Raw genomic sequence first — 26,641 nt, forward strand, 5'->3', positions numbered from 1 at the left:
TCTTGTTCTGAATCATAAGGGTGTTTGTTCCCTTGCTCTGGACATCACCATGGATTTATTCTATGCTGCCCTTAGCATCTCTTCTCAGGGTCTCTGAAGCTGGGTGTTGGTCAGCAAAGGTAGTTTATCTTCGCTGGATGGGATGCAACTTTCTGTGTCCGTAATGTGGTCATGTGATGACTAAAAATCCTTGCTGCCCTGTTCTGCAGGACTTGTACAGCCTCTTTCTGGATTAGTCAGACTTTCACCCAGGAGCAGAAAACAGCAAACAGATGGCTCAGCCACCTTCTGTGGTTCCTTTGCAGTAGCCTCATCTCCATTTGAGCTGCTGCTTCTGCTGGACGCTAGAGTGAAATCACATCCCTCATGGTGCGGTTCCCTCTCCCCCATACTCTTCCCGAGGCACGCATCCGTGGACGCTGTCCCTGCTGTGGATCTCCTCTCTGAGCACTCAGTTTCCAGTGTTCCTGGTGCGCCTCAGCTGGACACAACTCTGGGTATGCTGCCTGTGTTGTCCTTCTTTTCAGTTGTGGTTTACAATGCGAGTGTTGTGCTCTTCCCGCTCGTGCAGGGAGGGTGGTGGTTCCTGTCTCTGCTCCTGTGAAGCTGTGTAGCAGGAGATGAGAATTACCACCCAGCTTCTGAATGAGGCTGCAGCCAGAAGGGAGTTAGCCTCTGACGTATGGATGAACGGTGAACGCACAGCATCGCTGATGGCATGTGGGCATCGGTTAAGAAGGTCAGGGTAGCAAAGCAACATCTGTGTAATCCCTTCGCTGTTTTGTGTGAAGATGAATGAGTGGCTGGGCGGGGGGGGGGGGGAGGAGGCAGCAAAATCACTGCTAGCAGGGCAAACGTGAGTGTGGCTACAGGCTTGGTTTTGTTTTATTTTTTAACAGGAACAAGTAGATTTGTAGGACTATAGAGGTAAAGCATGCACTAAGCTGGCAGCCGCCTTCTCGGGTGTTTGAGAACTTCCCAGAATCTTTCAGGTGAACTGGAGGCAGATTCCCTGCAGTTCAGAAGCCCTTGAAGAGTTGAAAGCAGCTCAGCTTTTGAAGGGACAGCATATTTGTTCTGTGACAAGTCTTGCACTCCCCAGCCTGTCTGACCCGCCAGCTCCTTAGCTCTCTGCAGGTGCCGGCAGAAGCACAGCCACCGCGCTTCCTCGGAGCTCCCTCCGTACCGACGGGCAGGTCCCGCCTGCCGCGGCTTTCCCGATGGCCGTAGCCGGCGTGCGGGGAGGGGGTCTGCGGGACGAGACGGTGCCTGCCGACTGCTGGGGGTGAGCTGCGCTCGGAGAGCTGGGGCGCGCAAAGAAGCTGTGCAGAAGCACGTTGTAGTCCAGACTCTTCAGACTGCCCTGGCGAGGGCAGAGCCTCTGTGTATTTTAGGCTTTCGGCAGCATGCTGCGACTTCAGGGAGGAAAAGAGGAGCGGCTGTCTTTGCAGTGCCTCTGGATTGCTTGCCTTGCACTCTTACCTTCCTTTGTGGATGAGCTTTCATGTGAGCAGTGACAGCTACTGGAGAAGCTGCAGCCTCAGTATTTTCCTGCGTCTTCCTCCTGCCAGCGCTGGGAGTGCGGTTCTGGTGTGTGCTTAATAGACCGAGCCCTGAGAGGCAGTGCGGGCCAGCGCGCATCGGAAGGGCCTGTGTTCCACCTGCGTTTCCCGGTCGGGGTCTGTCAGGCAGACGGCCACCTGGGTGGAGGGGCGCGGGGACCTCGCGCCGTCGTCAGCGCTTTCAGGAATGAAGCGGCTGCGCTTTTGGGCACGGAGGCCTTGTCTCCCATGGAAGCTGGGAGGACGAGCCCTCCTTTGCTCCCTCTGGAACAAAACCAGTGGATGACTAATGCGCTCTTTGTAAATACAACTTATCCTATCAGTGACTAATGAAGGCGGGTTTTGTTGGTTGGGTTTTTCCCCCTCCTCCTGTCTCGCTAAAATAAAAGCAGTTGCTCAGAGCAAGGCTGCTGGTGGGATCTCTTTCCCCTTCTTTTATTTCACTCTTATCAGTGGTGTAGCAGGGGGTGCGGGGCTTTAACAAAAGGCAGCTTATTGCCCCTTTTCCTTATGCGAAGCTTAATCCCAGATGGTAATTTGTGTATTCATTTTTGTTCGGGTCACGGCACGCTCCTGAAGTGATCTTGTGTTCCATAAGCTGATCTTTGTTTCTCATACTGGAACCTGTGTCATGTCCACAATGCAGGAGAACCAAACCTTGCTTTAACCTTTTTGGTAGCAGCTTTGACAGCGTGCCGCTAGTCCTGTATGTTGGGACTGTGCTCAGACGCTTGCTCCTGATAGTGCGTTTGGCCCTTGCGAAGGGGCATCCCGTTCTTCCCCTGGCATTCTACCAACAGGCAGCTTCCAGCCTGCAGGCTAGGACGCTTGTGGGCTTGCTAAAAGCTCGTGAAGAAAGCTTATTGTTCTAGCACCATGCTGTCTGGCCCTTGCAGATATGCACAGTACACTAAAAAGCTACCCAAAAGAACAAGAAACAATATTCACCAAGATGTGCATGGAGATAGTACTCATAGGTTTGGTAAGTGCATTATTAAATAGTAAGACTTGTAATTCAATTGAAAGCTTAGTTTTAGATGGAAATTTTATATCAAATAGAAAAATTGGAACATAGAAGTTCTCTGAACCTTGCTCTGTGAATTGCTTCCACGGTCCCAAAGGTTATTCATCATCGGAGACGGATCCGTAAGGGACTTGAACAAGAATGCTCTTGAGTGCTGTCTTGGATTTGGTAATCAGATTCCATAAGAGCCTGTCTGAGCTTGTCACATTGACCTTTTCTGAAAAGAAATCTAGAAAACTGCTTGTAAGTTCGGTCAGTTTGCTTTGCACCTCAGATATGTTGCTATTTTAAAGGCAACAAGGACTGGCAAGGGTGTCTTGCTGCCATCAAATCCTGTCATTCCAGCTCTGCCTTGTGAACCTCCTGGAGGGAGCAAAGGAGAGCAGTACTTGGTGAGACCATGTGTCCTCTTTGGAGGATGCCATCAAGTGTATCTCCCTCCTTCCCTCTCTGTGCAAACCAGCCTCTGTCGCATTCACCTGGCATTTCTGTAGCTGATAGAGCAGTAGTTTGTGTGTTGCTGCACTGTTACAAAACAGAATTTTCAAGAAATTCTTTTTTACTTTTAAAATTTTTTTCATTTGTCCTTTGTCTGGCAGGAAGGTACCTCGTGTTCTTTCTGTTTCCCTGCAGCTCCCATCCTTCCCTTCCCCCCAGCCAGAGCATGACCTGTTCCCTTCAGTTGTTCTCCCTGCCTGTCCTGGTGTGACACCAGGTCTTCATTGCAGCCTTTCCCCTCCCCCCCTTTATATCCAGCTTATAGCTGGCCTTAGCTGCTGCTCCTGGGGCAGGGTGGCTGCTTGCTTTTGCCTACACTTGCACTTGCAGGTCTCCTGGGTGCTTGCAGAAGTGCAGATAGCCAAGTGCCATGTGTCTGCCTGACTTGCACAGGTCATCAGCCGTGACCCTCAGCTGTCTTTCGGGTACCTTCTGAATTAAGATTTAGATCAAGTTACTTGCTGACTTTACTATAAAGAGCCAAACTAGGCATTTTCTTCTGTAGGCCCTTTCAGTTTGTTGTTTCAAAATGAAAAAATGTTTTATTTAAGAGCACAAATCCATTAGTCATGATGTGAAGTAAGGAAGAAGTCCACAAGTATGGTGAGATGGGAGGAGTGTAAGAGGGAAACTTGGACTTCAAGAGCAAGAAATCTGTGCTGGAACTGGACATTAAATCAAACTCTAGTCACTAAAAGGAAACATTTGCTGTTTAAAACCTAGCATAATTGCTGGGAGCAGAATAGCATCAAGCTGTTCCTCCTAAAAGTGTTTCTTTCTCTGGAGAACATTGACCCTTGCTCTGTCGCCACACAGGCTCAACAACCCTAGTGACCACCTCCTCCCAGAGACCTTTTATCTCTGAGTTCTTGGGCTCCCTGACACTTGGTGAGTAATCTCCTGCCCCAGGTGCCAGAATTTGGCTAAAGAAATGCCACTTTCAAATATGACAAGGAGTGATCGATTGCACAAGCAGGACCCGAGCCAGTTGATACAAATTTGCCTCTAGCACAGATGTATAAACACTGGGGCACGTGACGTATGTTCTGTGCTCAGGAGCCAGATGCTCAGGGGAGTTAAGCAGAGATTACGCTGGGGCGGTATTGGAGGGACCAGTCGACCGATAGAAGGAAATAAAGTCTTCCCAGGTCTCCCAAGTCCACTGGTTGATTTGTCCATTGCTGTGTTTCTATGTGATATTTTGGAGTGCAGTAGAATGGGAAGCTGCTTTCCCCTGCCCCTCCGTAGTTCGTTTAGTCTCTGGACCACTTTCTTTTACAGAAGGGATTTGCTGTGTTTTAGGATACCTTTGCCAGAGCTGGGTGGGAGACAGGCCTTTTTAAGGCAGGGCATCTTTGCATTTTCAGGAGGCTTTGGAGGCCTCATGAGCACATCGAGTCTTGGGCTGGCCTGGTGTTTGGCACGTGGGCATTGCTAGCCGCGCGGATGCTTGGAAGGGGTAGCGGCATCGGGTGCTTCAGGAGAACCAGGGGACTGGAGTACCCAGCTGGAGACTGATCAGAGTGCTCTTGTGACTAGCACAGTCAATTTGCTTTGCCTGTCTCAGGGTGGGGTAGGCAGCGCTTCGTGTCTTGACCATTCTGTCGTCTTCATTCTATTGCTCCGTTCCTCAGTGTGAGCTGTATTGGTCTGAAGGCTGCAGAAATGATCATCTCTTTCCTCTGCACTTGTTAGTATTGCGGTAAATGAGTTCAGATATGCATGTTTTGGCTGCTGTTTCCTTCGGGAAACATTCAGACAATCCTGCCTGTCTAGGGGGCTGTAGAAAGGCTGCACAAGCAGTTAAATCTGTTGACTTTTCCTCGATATTTAGTTATATCGGTGACGCTTTATGAAGCTATTGCATGTATGTATACTTGGTAGGATTTACTGTTACCGTGCCCTTGGCTGAGGCAGATGCCCTGTGCAGCATCTTATTTTGTGGCTTGTGCTGCTCCCTCTTCTGTGCATGTTCCCTGCTTTTAACCATGTGTGACAACATTGTAATCCTTCTATCTCATGTCTTAAAAGTTACAGACGAGGAAGCTTTGCAGGTTTTTTTGTCATAGGGAGTGGGAAAACCACTGTAAGATATGTGTTCAGGCCAGAGGAATAAATGGATTAGACAAAGGAGAAGCTGTTCTTTTCTTTGCGTTCCCTGAATTACTTATGATAAACGGTTTGGAGTAGAAGCCAGTGCTATCCTAGGCAATTACAGCTGTGAGAATAACCATGTTTCACGCAGGGTTCTGTGTGTTTTGTCATTTCACAACCAAGAGTCGTGGGGGAAGTTACCAGAGCTGTGTGACATGGAAGATGAAATTTACAAATTGCAAAATTTCACATCATTAGCCTGAAACTTCGAGTTTGTGGCGTGACCCTTTCTTCTTGCTGCGGCTATCAGCTAGCCAGCTTCTGTTGCTGAAAGCCTCAGCATCCAGCGTGTATGCCAGTATTGCAGAAGCAGAAAATGGAGGCACTCTCTGTCCTTCAAGGTTCTTTTCGTTTTCGCTCCCCATTCCTTCTGGTGTGTTTGTACACTTATCAAAGTGGGGGAAAGAAATCTGTCACATACTCAATGGGTGAGGATAGCTCTCCCGTAGGGATTGCATTAGGCATTACAGGACTGACTTAAAGCCCTCCATTCTTAAAACACTGAATGACTTTACTGCAGGATTTGCAGCTGTGGTGCCTCAGTATTACAGCACTTGAGGCTTTCTTTTGTGTTGTAGACATCTAACTAGCTGCAGTGTTGGTTTTAAACCAGTTCCCTGTCCGTGGCGCATTACAGGGGAGGCGTTACACATGCAATTTAGACTTGATATGATTCGCTCTTAATTCCAATGCATTTTGTGCTTTGGGTACTTAGGCTTACTGCTGCCATCTTCCTGAACCTCAGCGTTGAGGTAAGGCAGTCCTGATGTGATCCATCAGAACCTGTTGCTCAGACGGTACAAGTGAGCAGCCAGCACTGTAAACAAACCAATGCCAGTGCAGGGACAAGGAGCAACTTCCTCCACAGTGTCTTCATCGCTACTTTTATTTTATTACCTATTTGTTTTCACTTTCTTTTTTTCAATCTTTTTCTCATCTAAAAGGGGGAGCTTTATATTGCATCCTCACCTGCCTGAGATCCCAGCCCTTGAGGGGGGACTGCTGAAGACAGAAGCAAGGACAAGAAGAGATACAAAAGTCTATCAGAGCCGTACAGGAACCTTGGAGACCTGATGGCCATTGTGACTACCTCTCTTGCTTGCACACATGCCCAGAGATTGCATTGCTCAGCGCAGGCTCTGTGCCCGCCAGGAGATGAGCAGCAGGGATGCTGTGGGCTTAAGAGTCGGTTTGCGGCACCCATCATCGACTGGCAGCAGCATTTATCTAGGCCAGCAGGGATGCAGGGAGCGAGTGACTCACTCAAGGATTCATGCATGCTCTCCCCCTCTCCTCCCCCCCGTCACAGCTGTGGCTTGGTCATCAGCCATTTGGGAACTCGCAGCTTTATTTGGTTGCTGTTCGCAGTGGGCAGTTTCTGTTAAGGTTGTTAATTTTATCAACTGCCTTGGAAGCTCAATGTGGCTTCAGAGAAAATTGCCTTTTCTGCCTGTCTTCTCCTTCCCTGCTCGTAGGGCTGCCACCCAAACAGCTAATCTGGCACTTGACTCGGCTGAGGAGGTGAGAACAAGCAGATGGGCCGGAGGCAGAAACTTCCTAAGCTGATCAGCCAGCAGCGTGGTCGCTGTTCTGGATGGTGGCTGATGTTGCTAGGCTGAATGCCCTCCCTGGGTGCCACCTCAGCTGTGGTGGCTTTGCTCCAGCTGAACAGAGAAACACATTTCATGGCATGGTGGAAGAAGGAATGTGGGGACAATGAAGTACAGAAAATTCTTTAAGTAATTGTAAAACAGAAAACTGATTACTTCATGATCACAACAGTTGATAAGCTCATTGGGTTACCAGGCTTACTTTCTGTTGAACTGTGGGTGACATGATCAGTCATGCTCCAGGCTGCTGCAGAGGGTTATGGCCCATGAGGGAGAACAGCCTGCCCTGGGCAGCCACCGTGCTGTCCTTCGCTCCCTTTCACCAAGGCTAACAAGTCTCATCTCTGAGCTGGGCTTTCTCTTTTCATGTGATCCCATTTTTCCTTGTGCTTCTCTTTTTGGTGGGTACTCTGTCCTTCCCATGCTCCCTACTTTTTCTTGTGGCTTTGGCTTCCCTCTGGACACTTCTTTAGTCATCTTTGTCTCCCGTCTGTGTTCCTGGCTACAAGTGCTGTTAATGTTTTTCTTTTAGAAGCACATTTTATGCTTGCATTTACTAGGGCCTGGAGCACACGCTTTCTAGGCCCTGCTGCCCGCTGGCTGCTGTCACTTCAGATCCTGGCTGTGTCGGATATAAGCAGCTTGGGTGACTCGCTGTCCCTAAGCCCTGAACAGTGCTGCCTGCCCTGCTGTGGCCCCCCTCCCCTGCTGGGTCGTGGGACCTGGGAACCTCTTTTTGCTGCAGAGACTGGTACTACGGCATAGATTAGTTTAGTTTTGGTTTGGTTTTGGTAGGTAAAGGGCTGTACTTCTGTTTTCCCATGTTCCTCACCTTTCAGGTGAGCTGTGTGAGCTGTGTATTTCTGTGCTGGGGCTGCAGTGCTTTCTTCACAGTATACTGTATTCAGACGTCTGTGGTTGTCCTCTGCCTGCTGTGCTGAAGGACTACGCTGCTCGACAGAAGAACTGAAGAGGAGGAGAGAGGCTGAGGAAGAGGCAGGGATCACTTTTGCTACCATTCACCTTGAAATGGAGAGCAGTTCTGGTGACAGGATGAGCTGGGTCCCGAGTCTCATCTGGCTGGACCAGCTGTCCAGGTAGAGATGGCAAAAAAGGAAGCATAAGGAGACTTATTTTTTTACCATGCTGTCTGCTGGGAATGGTGGCTTTTTTTTTTTTTAATTCAGCTTGTGTGGGTCAAAGAAATGTTTGCAGGGTGGAAGTGCTCCTTCTAGGTCAGAGTTGTCTGGTGGGTAGTGTGGCAGAAGCTTTCTCTGCCACTGTTCCTCATTTGTGTGTTCTGTAGAAAAAGGAGGGTTTAGTCTTAAGACATGCTGGCTTGACTTAACTGCCACCCCATTAAATCCCAATCTTGACGGAGATTGCTTTGTAGATACCGGTGTTAGTGCTTTAATAACTGTTTCAATGCATCTTCTTTCTCCTTCTGACACGCCTCCCTTTCCCCTATAATTTTTTGCTTGGGATAGGCAGCAATTTGCAGATCTGCGTGCATTGAGATACCTGAGAGCTGCAGTTCCTATCCCTTGTCCCCAGTCTTTCTTTGTCAGTCAGTATATGGGGTGGACTTAATCACTGAGGATGGCTGTTCTGGGTACATTTTCTGCTAATCAGTGAATCCGGCCATCTCTTGAGATTCAGTAACTCTGTCATCTTGATATGGTGCTGTGGAATTCAATGCCAAAATGCACCGGATAATTTAGATTGAAACAATAGTAAAAGACTTGTATGTGGGGGGAAAAAGCTGTAGATGGCCTTGGAATCAGTAATATGGTAATGTAGTAGCATTAAATGCCCCCAGGCAAACAAGATCTAAACTGATCTCGCCAGGAGTATTAAACATTCATCAAAACAAGAAACAAACTTAGCCAGAGAATAAATCAGAACTGTGGCATAACAGCTGCTTTTTTGGAAAAGATGCAAGTCAAGTGCCCCTTTCGCGGGAAGTCTGAAAGCAGGCATTGTGATGGGGCAGGGTGACTACTTTCAAGCTGCTGTGCTCACCAGACAGGCCAGATCTGGAGCTTCCACATGAAAGAAGCTGTTTTCAGGCTGCACTCTTGTCAAGCGCAGTGCAGGCTTTGTCGGGTGGCAGTTCCACCCTAACAGGCTGAAAGTGTTTTTTAAAAAGTTTTAATTTTTTTTTTTCCACTTATGAGCATTGGACCTTATAATAAAAATCCATTACATCCTAGTATGGCATTGAGGTAGGATTTCATGCTTCCCAGAGTGAGATATGATGTATCACAGCAATGCTAATGCTGCCCCTGTCAGTTTTTGCTTTCAGACACTCAAAATCCATTAGGTTTGAACTGCATTGTTCCTATCTTCATTTATCTTTCTGCAGAAGGATGAAAAACGTGCTAGTGAGAGGCTTAAATTACAAAGATCTGAGTTTCTTCAAAGATTTGTCACTGACATGGTCTCTGGTTTCAGTACCTCTGCTTTTCTCCTCCATCTCTTTAAAGATGGGGGGGGAAATCCTCATGCTTCAGGGGTTTTCAGGCTGCATATTAAGTTTTAGACACAGAGATTCTCTGATTAAAGATGCTATGGAAGTAGTTGTTTTTCTATGGGAATCTTTTGTTTGTTTTCTGACATAATTTTTCTTTTCCCCATTTCAGTGTCTGTTTTCTAGAAATTTGCCAGAATTTCTATTTTCCCAGAATCTCTGCTTGTGGTCTGCAGGTTTGGGGACAATTAAAGGGAGCTGTGCAACGGGCACCTAAGAAATACATTATTGCATAGCTCTGTGTGAGCTGAGGGACACTGCTGCGCATATTGTCCTGCCCATCTCGTTGCAAGCAGTGTGTGGAAGCCCTCTAGAATGTAGACTGTATGTTTATTTCAAAAAATCACTTGTTCCTCCTTAATCTCTGTGGAAGCATGTTGGGATGCTGTTTATTTAAACAGACCTTCTATAGCCAGCCTCTGAGACATGAAACACTTCCCCCTCCCCAGCTTTCTAACCAAAAAAAATGCAGTTACGTGTGAGTGGAAGTTAGTACCGTAACTGCAGCCTCCTGCCTCTCAATCCCTTAACCCACAACTTCCACCTTTCCGTGCCGGGGAGAGCACAGCATGCGGTCTGCAGCGCTGCCCCAGACCTCGTGCTCAGAGGTGCGGGTGGGCTCTCGAGTTGCCATGTCAGGACGTCAGACCTTGTTTGCACTGCACCATTTCTTGGGGCTCTCATGCTTCCAGCGGGGTAGGAGGAACCACCCCAACACCTGCGGAGCGGCAGAGCACCCTCCTCCTCTCTGTCCTATCTTTAATGCTGTATTTTTTAATTTTTCCCACCACCAGTTTTCCACAACCCATCGCTGTTTGTAGGAAAGATCAGCTCCTTGCACGTAAGCCTTCAGAATACCAGCGGGGGTGCGAGGCTGGTGTCTCACCTCTTCTTCGACTTCAAGGTTGGCTGTAGTCACATGAGATGCCAGGCTCTCCTGTTGTGCGTTTGCTCTGCGTCTCTGCTGCGAGAGCATCTGGGGGAAGGGCTTGGTGGTGACGAAGGGGAGTGGGGGGAGAGTCTGCTCTTGGTCTCAGTGAAGTTGCTGGTAAGCTGGTCACACGAAACAACAAATACATCAGCTCCCTTCCCCCACGCACCGGAGTGTTTCTTGGCTCTGCACCCAAACTAGCAGCTCAGCACGTGATTTACTTGTAAAATGCAGTTTAAAAAAAAAATGGTGCCATTGCAGATGGGAAAGCAGGGATGGGAGGCCTGGAGTGGGGCTGCCTTGTGCCCTGCCGGGGAAGGGAAGGGGAATGTCCCCCTGCTGAGTCTCAGGAAGCGGGGGGACGTGGTGCTGCGGAACATGGGCTTGGGGGAACACGTGCTGCAGGATGTGGGGCTGCAGAGGAAAGCGCGAACTGCAGGAGGCAAACTGGAGGGGAGCGTGCTGAACCGCAGCCCTAGCAGGGGAAGGAGGTGGGGGGAGCTGCATGTGGGGCAGGGGGAAGGAAGCAGAGGGCTCTGGTGCAGGGGTGGGGTGCAGGTGGTATGGGGAGCTGTTTTGAGAGTTAGGCTAGACAAGTACTCCCAACTGAAGGTCGTCTTACAGGATACGAGGTCTGAAGCGACCACAACAGAGGGTTGTACTAATTTTTGCTCTGTTTTGGTGCAAGAAAGGGGAAGTTGTTTGGCCACTCAAAGCTGTGGAGCTCAGCATCTTCTGGTTTGAAAACCATTCTTTTTGCTAGTTGTGTTTGTATCCCACAGTTCTTCCTTCCTCTGGGATGTAGGCTCTCTGAAGCTTTGAAATTACACTAACCCAATATGTCCAAGGAGAGCTAAAACACGCCGTTTCACCCACCGCAGACCTGGTGGGGGCCTTCAGGCAAATGCCCTGCCAGGCTGGACATCTCAGCAGTTGCACCATTCTTAGGGGCAGCACAGTTACACCACTCTTCCTGTGTCAGGACTGTGGCGGGTGCAGTTAAGGCCTCCTGGCCACAGCAGATAAAATGAGATGAGAGAATTCCCACCCTTTGCTGTGCTTCTGTCTGTCTGACGGTGTTTGTGGTTGGTGATCTCCTTTGCTTCGGGTCAGGAGGAAGGTGGCTGCGTTCTTGTTGTCAGCTGGAGGATGTATTGCTTCAGAGGGGAGCTACGGTGCGCTGCTGCAGGAATGGTTCCCAGTACCTCCCACTGCAGTGCCGGCTTTCCTTATGTTTCATCCCACCCTGAGCAAGGAAGAAGTCTTGTAGAAGCAAGAAATGGCACTCTTTGCAGTGGCCAACGGAGCAGGTGGAGTTGGTGAATTGGTGGGTAGTTTTAATGGTCACTTGGTAGAATTCTTGATTAGTGCAGCAGACTGTAGGTATTGACTTCTGTGGCCGTAGGTGTTAAGCCAGCACACAGTTTGTCAGGTAACCGCAGTGGTGAAGCATTACCCTCCGACCTGTTCACCACCAAACCTGGAAGGGATGTTCCCTCTGTGACTTGCGTCCATTGTGGTGGCATGAAATAAGCTGATGGCTAGCAGGAAAAAAGAGGAGAATGAAATTCAGATCAGAGGCTCTTGGAAATTCTTCATTGGTTTTTAGTAACTAAAGTAACTAGTTGATGGGAAAAGCAAACACAGAATGAAGCAGAGTTGGCACAGGCCTTGTATATCCCACTGGCAACATGGGAACGATGACCAGGGAGACGAGGAGACACTTGACAGCAAGAGGAACTGGTGTGCCTTGAGAGGAGATGTGGACCAGAAGCAGGGCTTGTACGTGAGGGTTGGCGTGTGCATCATGTCAGAACTTACTGAAGGCTCTGACCGGGGCCTGAAGGGTACTTTGGCCTGTATTAGTTGTTCTGTAGGCAGATATCCTCCACCTCCACCCTCCTAATGCAGTCATGCTGCTGGCTCATTTTTCAGTAGCTGCACTGACACTGAGGCTTCAGGCTGAATCCACTGGGCTCTGCTTGGCCCAATGCTTTTGGCTGAATAAGACTCAGAACAGCTTTTGAAACAGCCTGAAGAGCAGGGGCTTGTGGGGAAGGATGGGTTAGGTGGGGATGGGGCAGAGGATGCTGTGGAGGGATGACTCACCAAGGGGTTTACAAAATCCTGCTCTGAATGCAGTAGCAAACTGGGAAGGAGGTCCCTTGCCCAGATGCTGAGTTGATCTCAAATGTGAAGCCAAGGACTATGCCTACAGTGGATGGCTGGGGTTGCATGCTCCTTCCCTTTATATACTGGTGCATGCACATGCACTCTGATTTTGTGTTGCTTTGCGGTGCTGGCTTCGGTCAAACCCTGGGATCTGCTGTAGGCAAGAACTGAAGCTAGATGGTGGGAGTTCTCTCTGAGAGAGAGAACACACCCGGTCTGGTTTTATCTGTGCCTCCGTAGGCAAGGAATGGCATGTCAGGCTTGAGCACGCTTAACCCCCAAGTGTTCACATTGTTAATTTTGACCGAGATGACTCTCACCTGTGGCTGTGAGCCTGTGCTGATTCAGTAATTTGACCTCCTTTGACTCTTGAAGTTCCTGGAAAGTTGCTGGTTTCTGTGAGAGCCCAAGCTCTCCTCTTCATGTGCACATCAGGCTGCTTTTCTTTTGCTCTATAATGTGTACAATAGGTAATACTCAGGGTACGCATTCCTGCTGAAAGCAAGAGGACAGGAATTCTCCTTCCCTTTCCAGGTCCACCTGCTGGATAACCCAAAGACAAGTTGTTTGCTGATAAACTGAAAAAAAAATGCATCTGGAAGAAAAAAAAAGGGGGCAGCTTTGAATGACACGGAGTATAGAAACTGCAATGGCAAAGGTGCACCTATGACTCTTTTAAAAAGATCCATCTCTTCTGGGTACTTCTGGTACCTTCTTTCCATTTGCTGCTGTGGTACACGTGTTCATATCTGCCTTCAGTTAGATTATCTCTGCTAAGTAAGTACAAGGTAGTGAAATACGGGAAAAGAGAACTGCCCACTCTTCAGGGTGCGTGTCAGAGATACAAATACATTTACTTAAACAATCTTGACTTCTAATCTGTGGTGTTGATAGTCTGATTTCTGCATCACTTGAACAAAAAGGTGGAAACTCTCTTCTAAGTTTGTGTAGTTTGTTCCTTTTGTTTTGTTTGGTTTGTTTTTCCAGTACAGTAATACCAAGGGGTTCACAGATACTAGTGTGTGGAAACGCAGCTTGTTACCGACTGCGTGGGCTTTCTGGCTGTCTTTCAGATCCATGTATGTATGTACCTTTAGGGGTAGTTTTACACTTTTACATGTGGAGTTGTTTGTTTCTGGGAGGTTGTGAGAGTGTGGGAAAGGCTGTTACAAGGTAATAATATTAGTGGTTTTGCTAGAGGAAAGGCTTTGTCAGAAAGTACGTCTGCCAGCGTTTCTTGAAAGAAGTCTTGTATTTGTTTGTTGTGTCTTATTGGCACTTGAACCGCCTCCTTTGTCAGTAGCTGAAGGCAGGTAATGAGGATTTCACCACTGCCTTGCTTCTCTAGCTTTCACGGGGTGAGAAAAGCGAGGCTCTGCTGTTTCATCTTCACTTGCTCACTCCAGCCATGTCTTCCCGTTGGTGACTTTGTGACTCCTGTGCCGTCGCTGCAGCAGGGATGCTGGTGGTGCTGGTAGGGGATGGGTGGGTACCTCTCTGCCCTCGCGCTTAGGACGTAATGCCACTGGGGTCATTCTGCACTGGGAGGCTGGAAAACAGACTTTGGCTTTCAGAAATGTCGCCTGCAGTGGAGGTAGTGTACTGTTACGGGTTTATTAATTTTGGCTGGTCTTTGAAATGGCAATGTAGAAACACTGAAATGGAAACGTCAAAGTCCTGAGCTGGAAATAGCTGGAGGGAGGGAGAGTGTTTGGGAAGTGTTGTTATAGGCTTGTTTTCTTTATATTTTTCTTAAGGCATCTGCTGTTAGCTCTTGTCAGAAAGGATATACTGAATCTGTGGGGGCCTCTGGTCATTCTTAAGTCCTAGGATGATTTTCTCTTTGTTTCTGCTAACTTCTGCAGCAGGTGAAATGGTGGCAATCTAGGACTTGCTGGTATTCATGCTTGAAGTGGTGGTGTGGCATGGCATACCGTCCTGTGCCACCCTATTGCAAATGCTGAGAGGTCTCGGCTGTTCTGTAGCACAGTCTTGTTGGACAAATAAGAGAATGTGGGGGGAAGTCTGTGGCTTGAAATGTGGTATGAGGGAGGTAGCTCTCTTTTGCTGGGAATGTCTCAGAGAGGAAGTTTAAATTTAAACAAGCAAAGAAAAGCATGAAGGAACCTGAAGGCTCAGACTGGTCTCATGCTACAAAATGTATTTGATGCAAATTCGATTTCTGTCTTGAAGGAGCTCAAATGATATCTTAGCAGCTGGCACCAATTGACTGTCTCCCGGAATTGGCACGATGACAGCAATCAAACTGAATTTATTGCTTTGGGTTTGATTCCTCTTCCGGACTCTTCCCATTCTCAGAAATGTAATCTAGAATGTGTTCCCACAGGAATGATAGCTTCAAGCCTCCTTTAACAGCAACGATAGAGCGTGGCCCTAGTGCAGGATGAAGACAGGTGGGCTGTAGTATTGAGCGGCAGGGTTGTATATTCTGGCAGAGAGCAGGAAGACTGTGTATCGATAAAGGGAGGAGCAGGGGTTTCTTGTCTTCATGACACAGTTCATCAAACAGATGATTCACAACTAAGCATTAGTTTTGTTGCTGCTTCTTTTTACTGTATTTAGGAAAGAATCTGCCTTCCCATTGGGGCAGCTAAATGTTCAGGCTGCTAAAAGGTCGTGTCCCCCCCCCCCCGTTTTGTTTTTTAGTTAAGGCAGGTGTACTAAATAAAGAGTGAGGTTTAGCCACAGGACCTGGGTATAGCTGCAGTTCGGTAAAGCGAGCCAGCAAATGCTGCAGTGGGTGTGTGCCTTTGCACGTAGAACTGTTCCGAAATGGTGCTGTTTCTAGTGCTTGTTGAAGAAAGTATGGTAGAACTACCTTTTTCCACCTTGTTTTCTGGTAGGTGTGAAATTAATCACTTTCACTGATAAGTCTTGGTTTGATTTATTTTAATAACCGTTTTGCCCACTCTTTCAATTAGTTTTCAATGCTGTCTTCTACTTCTGCTTGCCAGAAGGCGCTACCTGAAAGAGGTGTGATTTTGCTGGCGTTTGTTCCTAGAGCAATAAATGTCAGCGTTCCTTGGGCAGGTGGGGGGATGGGGAGCAAAAGGGCACCTCTATTTCAACCTCCCTGGCCACTGGTCCTTTGAGGAGCTTGCGGCAAGACTCTGGCTGGAGGCGTGTTTGCACGGCAGCTGCCTGCAGCTGAAACAAAACCCCTCGCCGCATCTCTTGGGAGCGGGAGTCAGTCAGGGCATCGTCGCTATGTCTGAAGCCGGGAGGGTTTCGTGCTGTGCTGCCTGGGCAGGGTAGCAGTGTCGGCACCTGACACCTAACCATCTTCTCTTGCTTCCCGGCTCAAGTTCAGCCCTCACCCCACTTGCTTGGGACTGAGCTCCTTTTCGGGTTTGTTGCAGGTGTCTTTCTGCAGGCCCTGCCCCTTGCAAGTGTACCTCAGCTCCACACAGACAGGTCTCCCTGTGCTCCTCTGGCAGCCCCTTCTCAGCACAGCTTCCAAACAGGCTGACTTAGGCGCAGTGACCTTTTTCTTCATCTTTTTTTTTTCTTGTTATGTAAATGTTCTCACTTGACAGCTCTAGACTGCTGGGATTTGTAGATGTCCTGTGCCCTGTGCGTGTCTGAAAAGGTCCTTCTCCGGGCCTTGGGTATCCTCGGAGGAGAAAGACCTGTTGAGGGAAAATCTCCTGCAAAGCAGCCCAGTTTTCTACTCTAGCCACTACATGCATGGAGGTGATTCCCTGGAGAAGAATGGAGCCGAGAAGTTGGGTCTTGAGTTATTCATCCATCTCTGTCACTGCAGCTTTGGGGTAACAGACTGAAGTGGTCAGGCAATGAAAGGATTTTCGTATGAGAGAGTAAGAAATGTGCATCAGTATAAAACCAGTCGTATTCCCCACCTTGCTGGAGATGGCCAGGTTTTCATGAAGTAAAGCGCTCTGCATTTTGTTTTGTATTTCTGTTGGGTACACCTTTCTTTTACATCACGTTATCCTGTTTATCTGCTGAAGTTTGATGCATTTAGGTTTGGTTTGCATTTGGTCTTGGTTTGGTGTCTTCTGTACTCGGGCAGGGTTGGTTTTGCTTTAACCTGCTCAGTTAGAGATCCTTACAGCTGTGACATTACTGATTGCTCGGCCACGTCTGTCCATCCGTTGTGCTCGAGCAGCCCCGTCCCAGTGAATGGGCTGCATGTTTGTACGAAATGAAGCCGTTTTGTTTTTGCAGGTCCTTACCTCTCACAAATGACGCTAGCGCAATCGTTCTTCTTTTCTATTAAAGTAAATCCCTAGACAAATCAAAACCTGACCCAAAGAAATCCCAGTTCTCTGAATAGGCAGTTTCTTATCAGGTATACTCGGAATAAACAGTATTAACGTTACTAGAATGACACTTAGTGCAGCATTTGCAGGGCAATAATGTTAATGGGTTAAATGTAGTCTCACATGATGAACCAAGATGCAGAAATCATATCATGTAAAGCACTACTAAAGAGAAATTGATATTCATGCCTCAGTTTGTGTCTCAAAAATGAGAGTTTTCTCCTGCTGTTTTTAAGCACCGTCTCCTTAAGCATCTACATCTTAAATTTTGTTACAAAAGAGCTATGTAGACTGCACTTTTCTGTCTGTGTAGATACTCATTGCTTCAGACTGTAGATAGAAGGATTGTCCAAATAGCAAGGTTCTCTCTTTTTTTTGGCTGGAAAACAGTAAATGAATATTAGATGAGTGTTTGTAATATCCTGTACTTAAGTTTTAAGCATCAGCTATTGTTCAGGGCTAGACAGCTCTGTAACATAGCAGGAAAAGAGCTTAATGAAATCCAATATTTGGAAGCAGGAGGTAGATGAATTCAGACTTGGAACAGCAGTGCTAAATTTTAACAGGAAGGATAACTAACATTTGGAGTAACTTCTGTGGGTGTATGCTTTATTTATCACTTGAAGTCTTGAATGTGAACCCTTGTGTTTTCTAAAGGATATGCTGGTTGAAATTCATGGTTTGTGAAAGGTGGGAAATAGACATAATGTCCCAGGCCTGGGATCCTGCAAGGTAGGTCGGATGTGTTGCTGTGTTTCTGTTAGCTATGAGGTGTACTTCCACGGTGTGTTAAGAATAAACACCTTCACTCCACAAATGGTTTGCAGAAGTAAGTTTGATCTTTTGGGCAGAGGGAGGAGAAATGATTTGCTCTGCAAGCTCTTGGTAGGGCAGGGGTCTGAACTCATGTCATCTTTTCATCATTATTCTAATACAGTTAAGGATACTTTGCATTTTTAAGGTTCTCTGGGACCCCATATAAGAGATGTGTTAAAGCCCAGCCTTTGACTGCTCTCCTGGACTCACAGGATTTTGTTTTTTCTATCTCCTTCTGTGAATAACCATTGTTAGACCAGGGAAAGGTAGAAAAATTGCAGCTCCATGTTTATTCCTTATGCATTTAGGTACTGGGTTGTTCCCCGCAAGTACCAAATCGACTCTGCCACTGATCCCTGGATCGGGAGTCAAGTCCCTGCGCTGTGCGAAGGCCACCGGGTGATGGAGAAAGATTTAAAAAGGGGCTGTCTTTGGGGATGGGGCGGGGGACTCTTTTCAAGTCACAGGCTGGGCTCTGTTCTGGTGCTGCCTATAATGGGACAGGTGATCCTCCAGGACCCAATGCAGGACACCCTCCCAGCCTGACCTTTCGCTGCTCTCAGTTGCGGCGGCTGGCTGGTGCTCCCGGGGCTGGAGTGTGCTTGCTCTCTGCAAGTTGTGCTTGAGTTTGCCTGTTTTGTTGCCTTGGCGACAGGAGAGTGTGGTATGCTTTCCCCCTGACCAGAAATAGTTTCCTGTACCTTGTGACTGGAGCGCCGTACTCCTCCTCTGGTCCCTGGCCAGGCTGTGTGGTGCTGCAGGGACGGGGCGTGGGGTGATGACCTCTTGTCACAAGTTCTGGTGTGGCTGCTGCCCATGATCACTGGCTGCCCTGCCCGCTCCCCTCCCTCTGCACGGTGGTGTAGGATTTCAGGGGAGCAATTGCTCTTGATTTACATCTCCCGTGGCATTTTGATGGTTATGTCATTTTGTTTGAGCCGTGCTCCTATCAGCTGTCTGTCTTGGCTCTCGGGACTCGGTGGCCGAGTAGCACGTGGTGAGCTCTTACCTCTTCTTCCCCCTTTGCTCAGCTGTTTTTGCTGTCTGCTTCCCCGTGTCCTTGTACTTGGGAACAGATTCTCAGCAAGTGTAACTGTGCACGAGGGCAACATGATCCGGGTGGATGAAGGATCCCCTTCTGTAGGAGTTCCAAGTAGAGCTGGGAGGATAAGTGGGGAATTTGCAAGACCCAGGCGTGCAAGTGGGCTGTGGATAGTTTATCCTAAACTGTTGTCCTGCTGTGAGAATCTGGCCCATGTGCAGAGTATGCAGCACAGTCCGTTTCCTTGCCACTGTGTTTTGCAAAACTTCGTTTGTGAGAGCTGCTGCCAAAAGGGAAGCCAAAGCACCCCTGCCCCTCCCCAGCAATGCAGGTGAGAAAGCGCTTGCACTGCACCAAGGCCTTGGGAGCATGGAAGCTCTCCAGGCTTTCTTGCTGCTTGCTACTTTATTGGAGAGTGGTTCTGGCACAAAACTGTAAAATATATGCAACAACAACAACAATTTCCAGGATTGAGAAGGAAGGAGAGATGAAAGGGGTAATTTACCTTCCCTCATCCCTGAACAGTAGCAGATGAGGATGTAAGCACATCCCAGCCCTATAAAATATTAATCGGGGCATTTTCTACAGCTCAGCAGTGGGAAAGACGACAGAAATCCTGCAGTGCTGTAAGCTGCTATTCCCGGCCTGGGAGAGAAAAGTATTCTGAGCCGAGATCTAGCGGGGTCTCTGTCTTCTGCTCATGGGGCAGAGAAGAGTTGCCCAAAGCCTTCCTTTACAAAGGGGAAGGAAGACCGTGCAGAGACCGTGGAGTTGCACAGACTGCTCGGGCAGTGTGGCTTTGTTGAAGTGGGTCTCCAGTGGGTTTCCTGTAAATCAGAGGATGCTGCATTCCTGCTAGTGATCTGCTGAGTAGCCGAACCAGCCAAGAGTCCTGCTGACTCCTGTGGAGAAGACTTGTGTGTCAGGGGATGCAGAGAAGGTGTGTTTTCAAGTCTGCTTGCTGAAGATCTGCTACAGAAGAAATGTTAAGAGCAGGCAAGGACTGCTGCTTCCCCTTGCTATGTTCCTTTGGCTGGACTGGGGAGGAAGGGCAGTCCTTGCTTCGTACCTCTTTATAGGCATCTGCATCCCCAAAAGTCCAGAGTTGAGCAGCTGCCAGGGCTGCCTAAGAGATTTGCCTCCCTTGGATTCTTTCAGTGAATCTGTGCTTGTCCAATGCGAGCATCTCGCTTGAGAGGATGGAGGCTTTATAGTGCAAGTTCAGGACTCAGCCACTGCTGTAGTGAAACATCTCCTGTCTGAGCCTCAGTGGCTAAAAGGCCCCCTGCTTCTTGCCTGAGATGGGCAGAGTTGCTCGAGCTCCCTCTCCTTTCCTTGCACTCACTCACATTGCGTTTCTAAGGAGGAGAAACCATTTTTTACTCTCCTTGATAATTTATTATTTAATCCAGATGACAGTCGTGCTTGAACTGATGTTGCCTTTGGGCCGAAATACGCATACTTAGCATTTGGGCAGAACTTCTCGCCTGGAGATCTCGAAGTGCTCGGTCAGCACTTCACCAGTGAGTCCGTCCGTGGGTACTGAAGTATGGTTACCTTTACAGTTCACTGGAGCTGGCAGAGTTCCCTACTTCATGTGATGGCTGTGCACTAGCAGGAGCTCTGTATTTCTCCCTCCTACTGCCCTTCTTTCCCCATGTTTCTCTGGAGTGGAAGCAGTTCTTTTCCCATTGTATGGGCTATTTCTTCAGAGACTTTTCCTCCTTCTCTCCAGCCTTGGAGAAGAGGGTAAGTCTCTGAAGGGATGTCACTGGAAGTGGCTTTGCATATTTGTGAGGCTGACAGAAGAGCGGTGTCTTTGACTCGGCTGCTACTGACTTTGAATCCAAGGAGGGAATATCAGTTTAGTGCTAGCTCTGTGGCGGGAGCGGAGGTCCTCCTGCAGCCTGGCCGCATAGTCCTCGCCCGAAACGGCTGGGAGACAGTCGCGTTCCAGCAGTTCCCAGCCCGATGTCTGCTGGGTCACAGTGTTCCTTTATCCATTGAATATGAACAAGAGCTTAGTTCAGAGTTGCGGTACTTAACGCCTTGTTTCTTATTCTCTTTCAGATCACCAGAAACTGGAACGTGAAGCTCGAATCTGCCGACTTCTAAAGCATCCAAATATTGGTAAACCTCCTTGGGCTCGGAGGGATGGGGGTGAGAGAGGAGTAACGTGTCTCATCTAGTGCGCTGTAAGAGAGCAGGTGTATTCTGAATGTTCACAGCAACTCATCAGACTTGCCCGTTGAAATCACCTCAGTTCCCCTCTGACGAATTCTGCTATGACCCTGTCCCATTCCTTAGCATCCTGGCCCAGATGTTCACCGAAGTGTGCCGTGTTCCTGTACGCTCACCCATGCACAGCTGTCCCTGCTCCTTGGGTGATGCACGACTCTTGTCTGCTCGTCTGACATTCTGCAACTGAAGCGAGCTGTTTGTGTTTGTTTTCCCCACGCCTGTCTTCTCTTTCCTCTTCTCGGCACATTTTGATGTATCGATTTAAATGCTGTATTCAGTGACATGCCCAAAGTTAAAGGAGGGTGGGCTAGTATGTCAGCTCTTCTTGTGACAGTGGCCGCTTGCTCTAAAAACAAGAGACTAAAACAAAATTACCCATTTTGGCAGTGGTCAGAAAAAAAATGGAGTAAAGAGAATAGTTTTGTCTAGAAATACAGAAAGAGGCAAAATAAGGCACAATTTCAGCCAAAGCTACATTATTTACTGAACTGTAGAGAGAGGGCGTGGATTTTATCTAGTTCCAAAGCACCATGGAAGTTTGTCCTAAGTTTTCTTTTAGAGAAATTTCACATAGCTGGAAGTTGCTTTGAGTAAAAAATTTGGACCTTTAATAATCCCCTTTTTAGGATCTTTAAATAAATAAAGCCTCTAGGATCCTAGCTAAGGTCTAATTTGGGTTAATTTAGTTAAGAAAACATTAAGAAATACCGAACACCACCTTCAAACAAACCACTGTTTAATATCCCTGTCTGGGAAACCTGTGATGTATTACATTATCTTTCTTTTGCATAGGCCTATCTGTCAGCGTAGATCATGTTTTAAGGGCATCTGTCTGGTCTCCTGACTTTCAGCTTTGTAATCACTTGCTCCTGTCCTCTGAGGACCTGGGAGGAGAAAGGTGCCTTACAGCCTACCCTGTGGACTAGCATCTCTAGCCTATTCCGTATGTGATGAAGCAGTGATTTCCCCAAGCTTGGGACCTCACAAAATGCAAAGCGCCTTAGTAGCAGCTTTTCAGCAGACAGCTTTGTTGCATCTGAGTGTAGTTGTGGAGGTATGGCACGAGGAGAGGAGCAGTGACCACCTCCTACAGTACTTTGCGCTGATGAGGGTGTTGGCTGGTAAACTTATTGCTCGCAATGTTCAGAATGACTAAAAATCATATTAGCTGGTTATGGAGCTTGATTTGCCCCATAAGACTTGTTGCACTTAGTTTAGTAGGTGATGTAACTTCTTATTTTGGCCTTCACTTTCATCATTTCTCCTTATTATAATTTCTTACATCTTTTCTTGCCAGGCCTCTCACAGAGTGAATCTTATACACAAGAGGAAAACCACTTTTTATAAGTAAACCACACCAAAACCAGAAACATATCACATTCCTAGTTCAATTCTACAGCTTGTTCCTCATCTGTAATGAATGGCAATGCTTGTCTCCTATTGTATTGTGGTTTAGAAAAGACAGTTTGGGGGAATGTCGGTGGTTTTTGCATTTTCTGCAGAACATTTTTTTGTATTCCTAGAAAGAAGAGTTTTTCTTCTAAGATAAAGAGACTAGTCATTCTAAACTCAACGGGTGGTCACAAATAGCAGTAAAGGAATTAAGTTTTATGCCTACAACACAGAATCAAAGTGTGTGGAATAAGACCTCGTGAAGTTATACGGTCCATTCAGCAGTCCTGTTAAAACCTTACATACCTGGCTCGTTCCAGGAATGTTTGTTCTTAAAACCTTCAATGTTTCCACAGCCCCTAGTGGCAATCTCTCAAATGTTTCATTTTTTCTGTCAGTTAGACATTAGAAAAAATACACTTTGCTGCTGTCTTAGCTTATTGTTTCTTGTTCTGTCCAGATTGTGTGTGGAAAGTAGTTTTTCTTTCTTGTAACAATCTTTTACATATTTGAAGACTGTTATCATGTCTTTTTTTTAGTCGTCTTTTTCTTCAGACTAAACAAACCCAGTTCTTTCAATCTTTTCTCATATGTCATGTTTTCTAGACCTCTGGTCTTTCCCCCCCTCCCCCTTTCCTTCCCTGGACTCTCTCCAGTTGCTTCATGTCTTTCTAGAAATGTGATGCCCAAAACTGGACATAAGATTCAAACTAAGGCCGTGTCGGTGCTGACAAGTGGGGGAAATTGCTTCACCTGTCCTACCAAAGATACTCTCGTTTTGTACATCAGCCTGTGAAACTTGCCATTTAAATATATTGTTGATGCACGTTTGTTTTCCGATGCATTATTGCTCCAGACTGCTTTCTGCAGAACCTCTGGCAAGCAAATAACTTCTCCATCTTGTATAGATGAGGATTCGTACCGAAGTGTACAGTACATTGGTCTTTATTAAAACAAGTAGGAAGAGATCTGCTTTGTGGGTTCCCCCCCCAGATTTGTCAAGACTATTTTGATCTATCTTCTGATAGTATAATAGGGTTCAACTCCCCCCCCAGTAACATGACCTTTAATAACAATGCCATATATTGCATCATGTAGACAACTAATAACGCTACTGAAAACTGTTGGACTCTGGACAAACTCTCTGGAAGATCTCACATTATGCATTGTTTCAGTTTGACAGTGATCAATTTTGAGTATGTTTTTCAGTGAGTGTATACACCATTGTAAGCTAGTCCTGAATACGCGTTTTCTTCCAAGTTGCTTATGGAAATAGCACATAAGATGCTGTCAGAAGCCTTGTTGAAGTCCAGATGCTACAGGCATTGCTGCTTCTGTATTCCTTGGACTTGCTGTGTTGTCATAGAAGAGAAACATGTTGCTCTGACGTAGCAATAGGGTTTTTTTCCTTGAAATGTGTATTAGCAGTTAGTTATCACCTGGTTACTGCCATTCTGTGTTGTAAATTGTTCTGGATGAATTCTTGGTATTCTGGTGAGTCCGGGCCAGAGGAGTGAAAGTCAGGACTGTGAGCTGGGCTGGTCTTCCCTTCTGCCTGTACCCAGGATAAGGCAAACCTATTGCTGAATTTGTGGTTCTTATTCATTTGCTGCAAGACAGTTGATTCTGCTATGGAGATTCTGGGCTGCAGCACACGGACCGTAACAGTGCCACTCCGATAACTACCAGTTACTCTGGGTACAAAATAATGGTGATATTTCCGTTTGCTGTTGCTCTTTGTGAAATGACCACCTTCTGAGTTACCCTAACACGCCTTCATCAAATCGCAGCCCTAATTATAGGCTATTGCTCTGTAATTGGGTGTTTTGCTTGTCTTCAAATGCACATTATGGCAAAGGTAATCACAGTGGAGTGATCCTTCTGAGGGCTTAGCATTGTAGTAAGGTTTTTTGTCTGGACAGAAGAAAGTTGACCTGAGGCAACTTTCTGATTTCCGACTCATGGTAGGTACCGTGTTCTCGTTGCAAACCATCCATGTGAATGTGCTATTATAGCTGGTCACCTCAGACTTCAGTTCAGCAGAGGAAGGACTTCTTTCCCAAACTTTCAAATTTGTGGTTGTTTGTTTTTCCCTCCTGACAACTTTCTAGAGTGTTTTGCATTCTGGTCCAGAGGAACCATTTGCCAGTCATGCCCACCAAATTCAGCAGAACTGGATGGAGGTCAATCAGTGATCTGTTCACTCCATCCTGTTCTAAAAGCAAAAAAGATGCACCCATTACTGAGGATATGGGAGTACTAAAGGGAGGCAGAAGGCAACATCATTATAACCCCACTGTCTGTAAGCAGATAAAATGCCTGGGGAAGTTGGCAAGAGTCACGGAACAACTTACAGTTCCAGTGATTCACTTATCCATAAATCTTGTGGGTGTTTGACATGGATGTATTTGGGAACACATAGAAGAGTGATGTGTCTCTCTTCTCCCTTGGTCTTTGCTTTGCAGGAAAGAAGCAGGTTTCTATAAGCACGCTTATAGCCCTGATCCTTCATTTGCAGATACTTTCCTGATCGTGCCATTGAAGCTTGTGCAATGGCTAAGATAAGAGACTTGGCTATTGCCTTCTGTTCGTTGTAGAGCTAAACTTACAATGCGTTGAAAATCAACTCTTGCTTGCTGGAACAACTCATTGGTCATCTGCTTAGCTGTAAACTTAATTTCAGTCAGTGATTTTTAAGTCCTGTAATTAATTCACTGCACAGGGATTCTCTTGTGGAGCATTCAGTTTTTTCCCGTGCTTCCTGCCACCCATCAAGTACTAGAGCAGAGACAGGGTTGGCAACCCCGGTATCTTCCTGCAGGCTTGTTCAGTGCAGGCGTGAAGTTCAGCCCAGCACTGGACATGACCTCTCCTGTCCAAGGACTCCCAAAGTGATAACGATGCAAAATCTGATAAAAATCCTCATTCATAGTTTTGAAAACTCTTCTCTAGCATTCCTGCATTCTCCAAGAGTAGGGCTGTGGCTTGTTCAGTGCACCATGAAGTCTGCTCTGTGCAATGGATTTTGTCCACCGTGTTGTTAGGTGTTACCCTTCTCCTTCTCCTGAATTTTCTTTGTTACACGAGTCTAAATATACGCCTCCTCTTTGGATCTGTCACTGGATGAGCTGTATTCTTCCTTAGATATTTTTAACCTAGCTGTAAAAAAGTAGTTCTTTAATATCTTTTGTTCATAGTTCAAACTAAGCACTTCTGGTCAGCTATCGCGCCCCAGCTCATGGCAGCCTTTGCTATGAAGAACTGCATGCACTTAGGTCAGGAATAATAAAAATTCTTATTTTAAGAGAGGCTGGTAGTAGCCCAAGAGCCAGAGCCAAATTGTATTTCTGATTTCTGCCTTCATATCCTTTGCTGAATTGCTTCAGAGTTAATTTATTTGAGGGAATTTATAGCAGTAGTGAAATGCTGTCCTCAGCATCTATCAGAATTATTGCTTTTTCAGGTTTTTCTACTTCTGACTTTTTCTCCAAAATATACTTGCGCTTAAATTCTTTTTATTTTAAGTTCTATCTGTTGGCTTCTCTCAGCATAAACCACAATTTTGGGCATGTCCTTACTTAAAATGGAAAGAAAATGGTATCGAAATCTCCTGTGAATTAGAAGAATTAATTTTGACCCAGTTCAGTTTTATCTCCTTTGACAAGTGGTCTGTCCTCCTACTACCTCTGTCTCATGGGAGTGATTTTGATGGATGTGTATAAAAAAAGGTCTCCGGTTTGTGTGCCCTTAAATGATGGTCACCATCAAAGTGCAGATTGCTGCAAGGACCAAGAAGGATGCTGTGTTTCTGTGGGCAGCCCGGCTGGAGAATCCCCCAATGCTTATAACTAACCTGGGTGGGAAATGGGGTGCATTGATCCTGCCTGCAGACCTAATGCTGGATTTGCTGCCTTAGCAGCATCGGCCAAAACTTAAGGTTCACACATTCCTCATTATGAGATACTCCTCTTGAAAAGCAGGCTCTCACTTTTCCACCCCCTGCTGCCACTTGGAATGTTTTCCTATCACCTTTTCCTTAACAGGAGATTTGAATTGGTTCCTTAGCAAGCAAGAAAAAGCCGTAGGCTGTGTTTTGCTGTAAACAGCAGATTTCCTTGTTTTCATTTGGCTGCAGACATCCAGGCTGCCTTTGCAATTGGGACAGAAAGGATGTTATGTGCAAAGAATAGTTAAAATGCTGGGGATTCTCCAGTGGTTTGGCCACGCTTGCTGTCCTGTGGAAGCTCAGTGATTTCCAAGTGGGATGCTCCCACGCCTGGCCCGCTGTTTAAAGCTGCTGCCCTGCTTTTTCTGTTGCTGGCAGACTGCTCCTTTTCTTGGGTGAAACTGGTGCAGAGAGGGCAT

At 46.9% G+C, this 26,641-nt stretch overlaps 1 protein-coding gene across 7 annotated transcripts in view; it reads left to right on the forward strand.

Annotated features, from left to right (window-relative positions):
* The window catches only part of CAMK2G (calcium/calmodulin dependent protein kinase II gamma), a 122,505-nt gene that overhangs the window by 31,804 nt on the left and 64,060 nt on the right, over positions 1-26,641 (forward strand). For all 7 annotated transcript variants that reach the window (XM_064464963.1, XM_064464957.1, XM_064464958.1 and 4 more), the window contains exon 3: positions 20,714-20,773. In XM_064464963.1, the coding sequence (XP_064321033.1) occupies positions 20,714-20,773 (60 nt within the window). The remainder of the gene's footprint in view (positions 1-20,713; positions 20,774-26,641) is intronic.

This window comes from Phalacrocorax carbo, chromosome 13, assembly GCF_963921805.1.
Source record: "Phalacrocorax carbo chromosome 13, bPhaCar2.1, whole genome shotgun sequence".
In the NCBI taxonomy this organism is placed as follows: domain Eukaryota; kingdom Metazoa; phylum Chordata; class Aves; order Suliformes; family Phalacrocoracidae; genus Phalacrocorax; species Phalacrocorax carbo.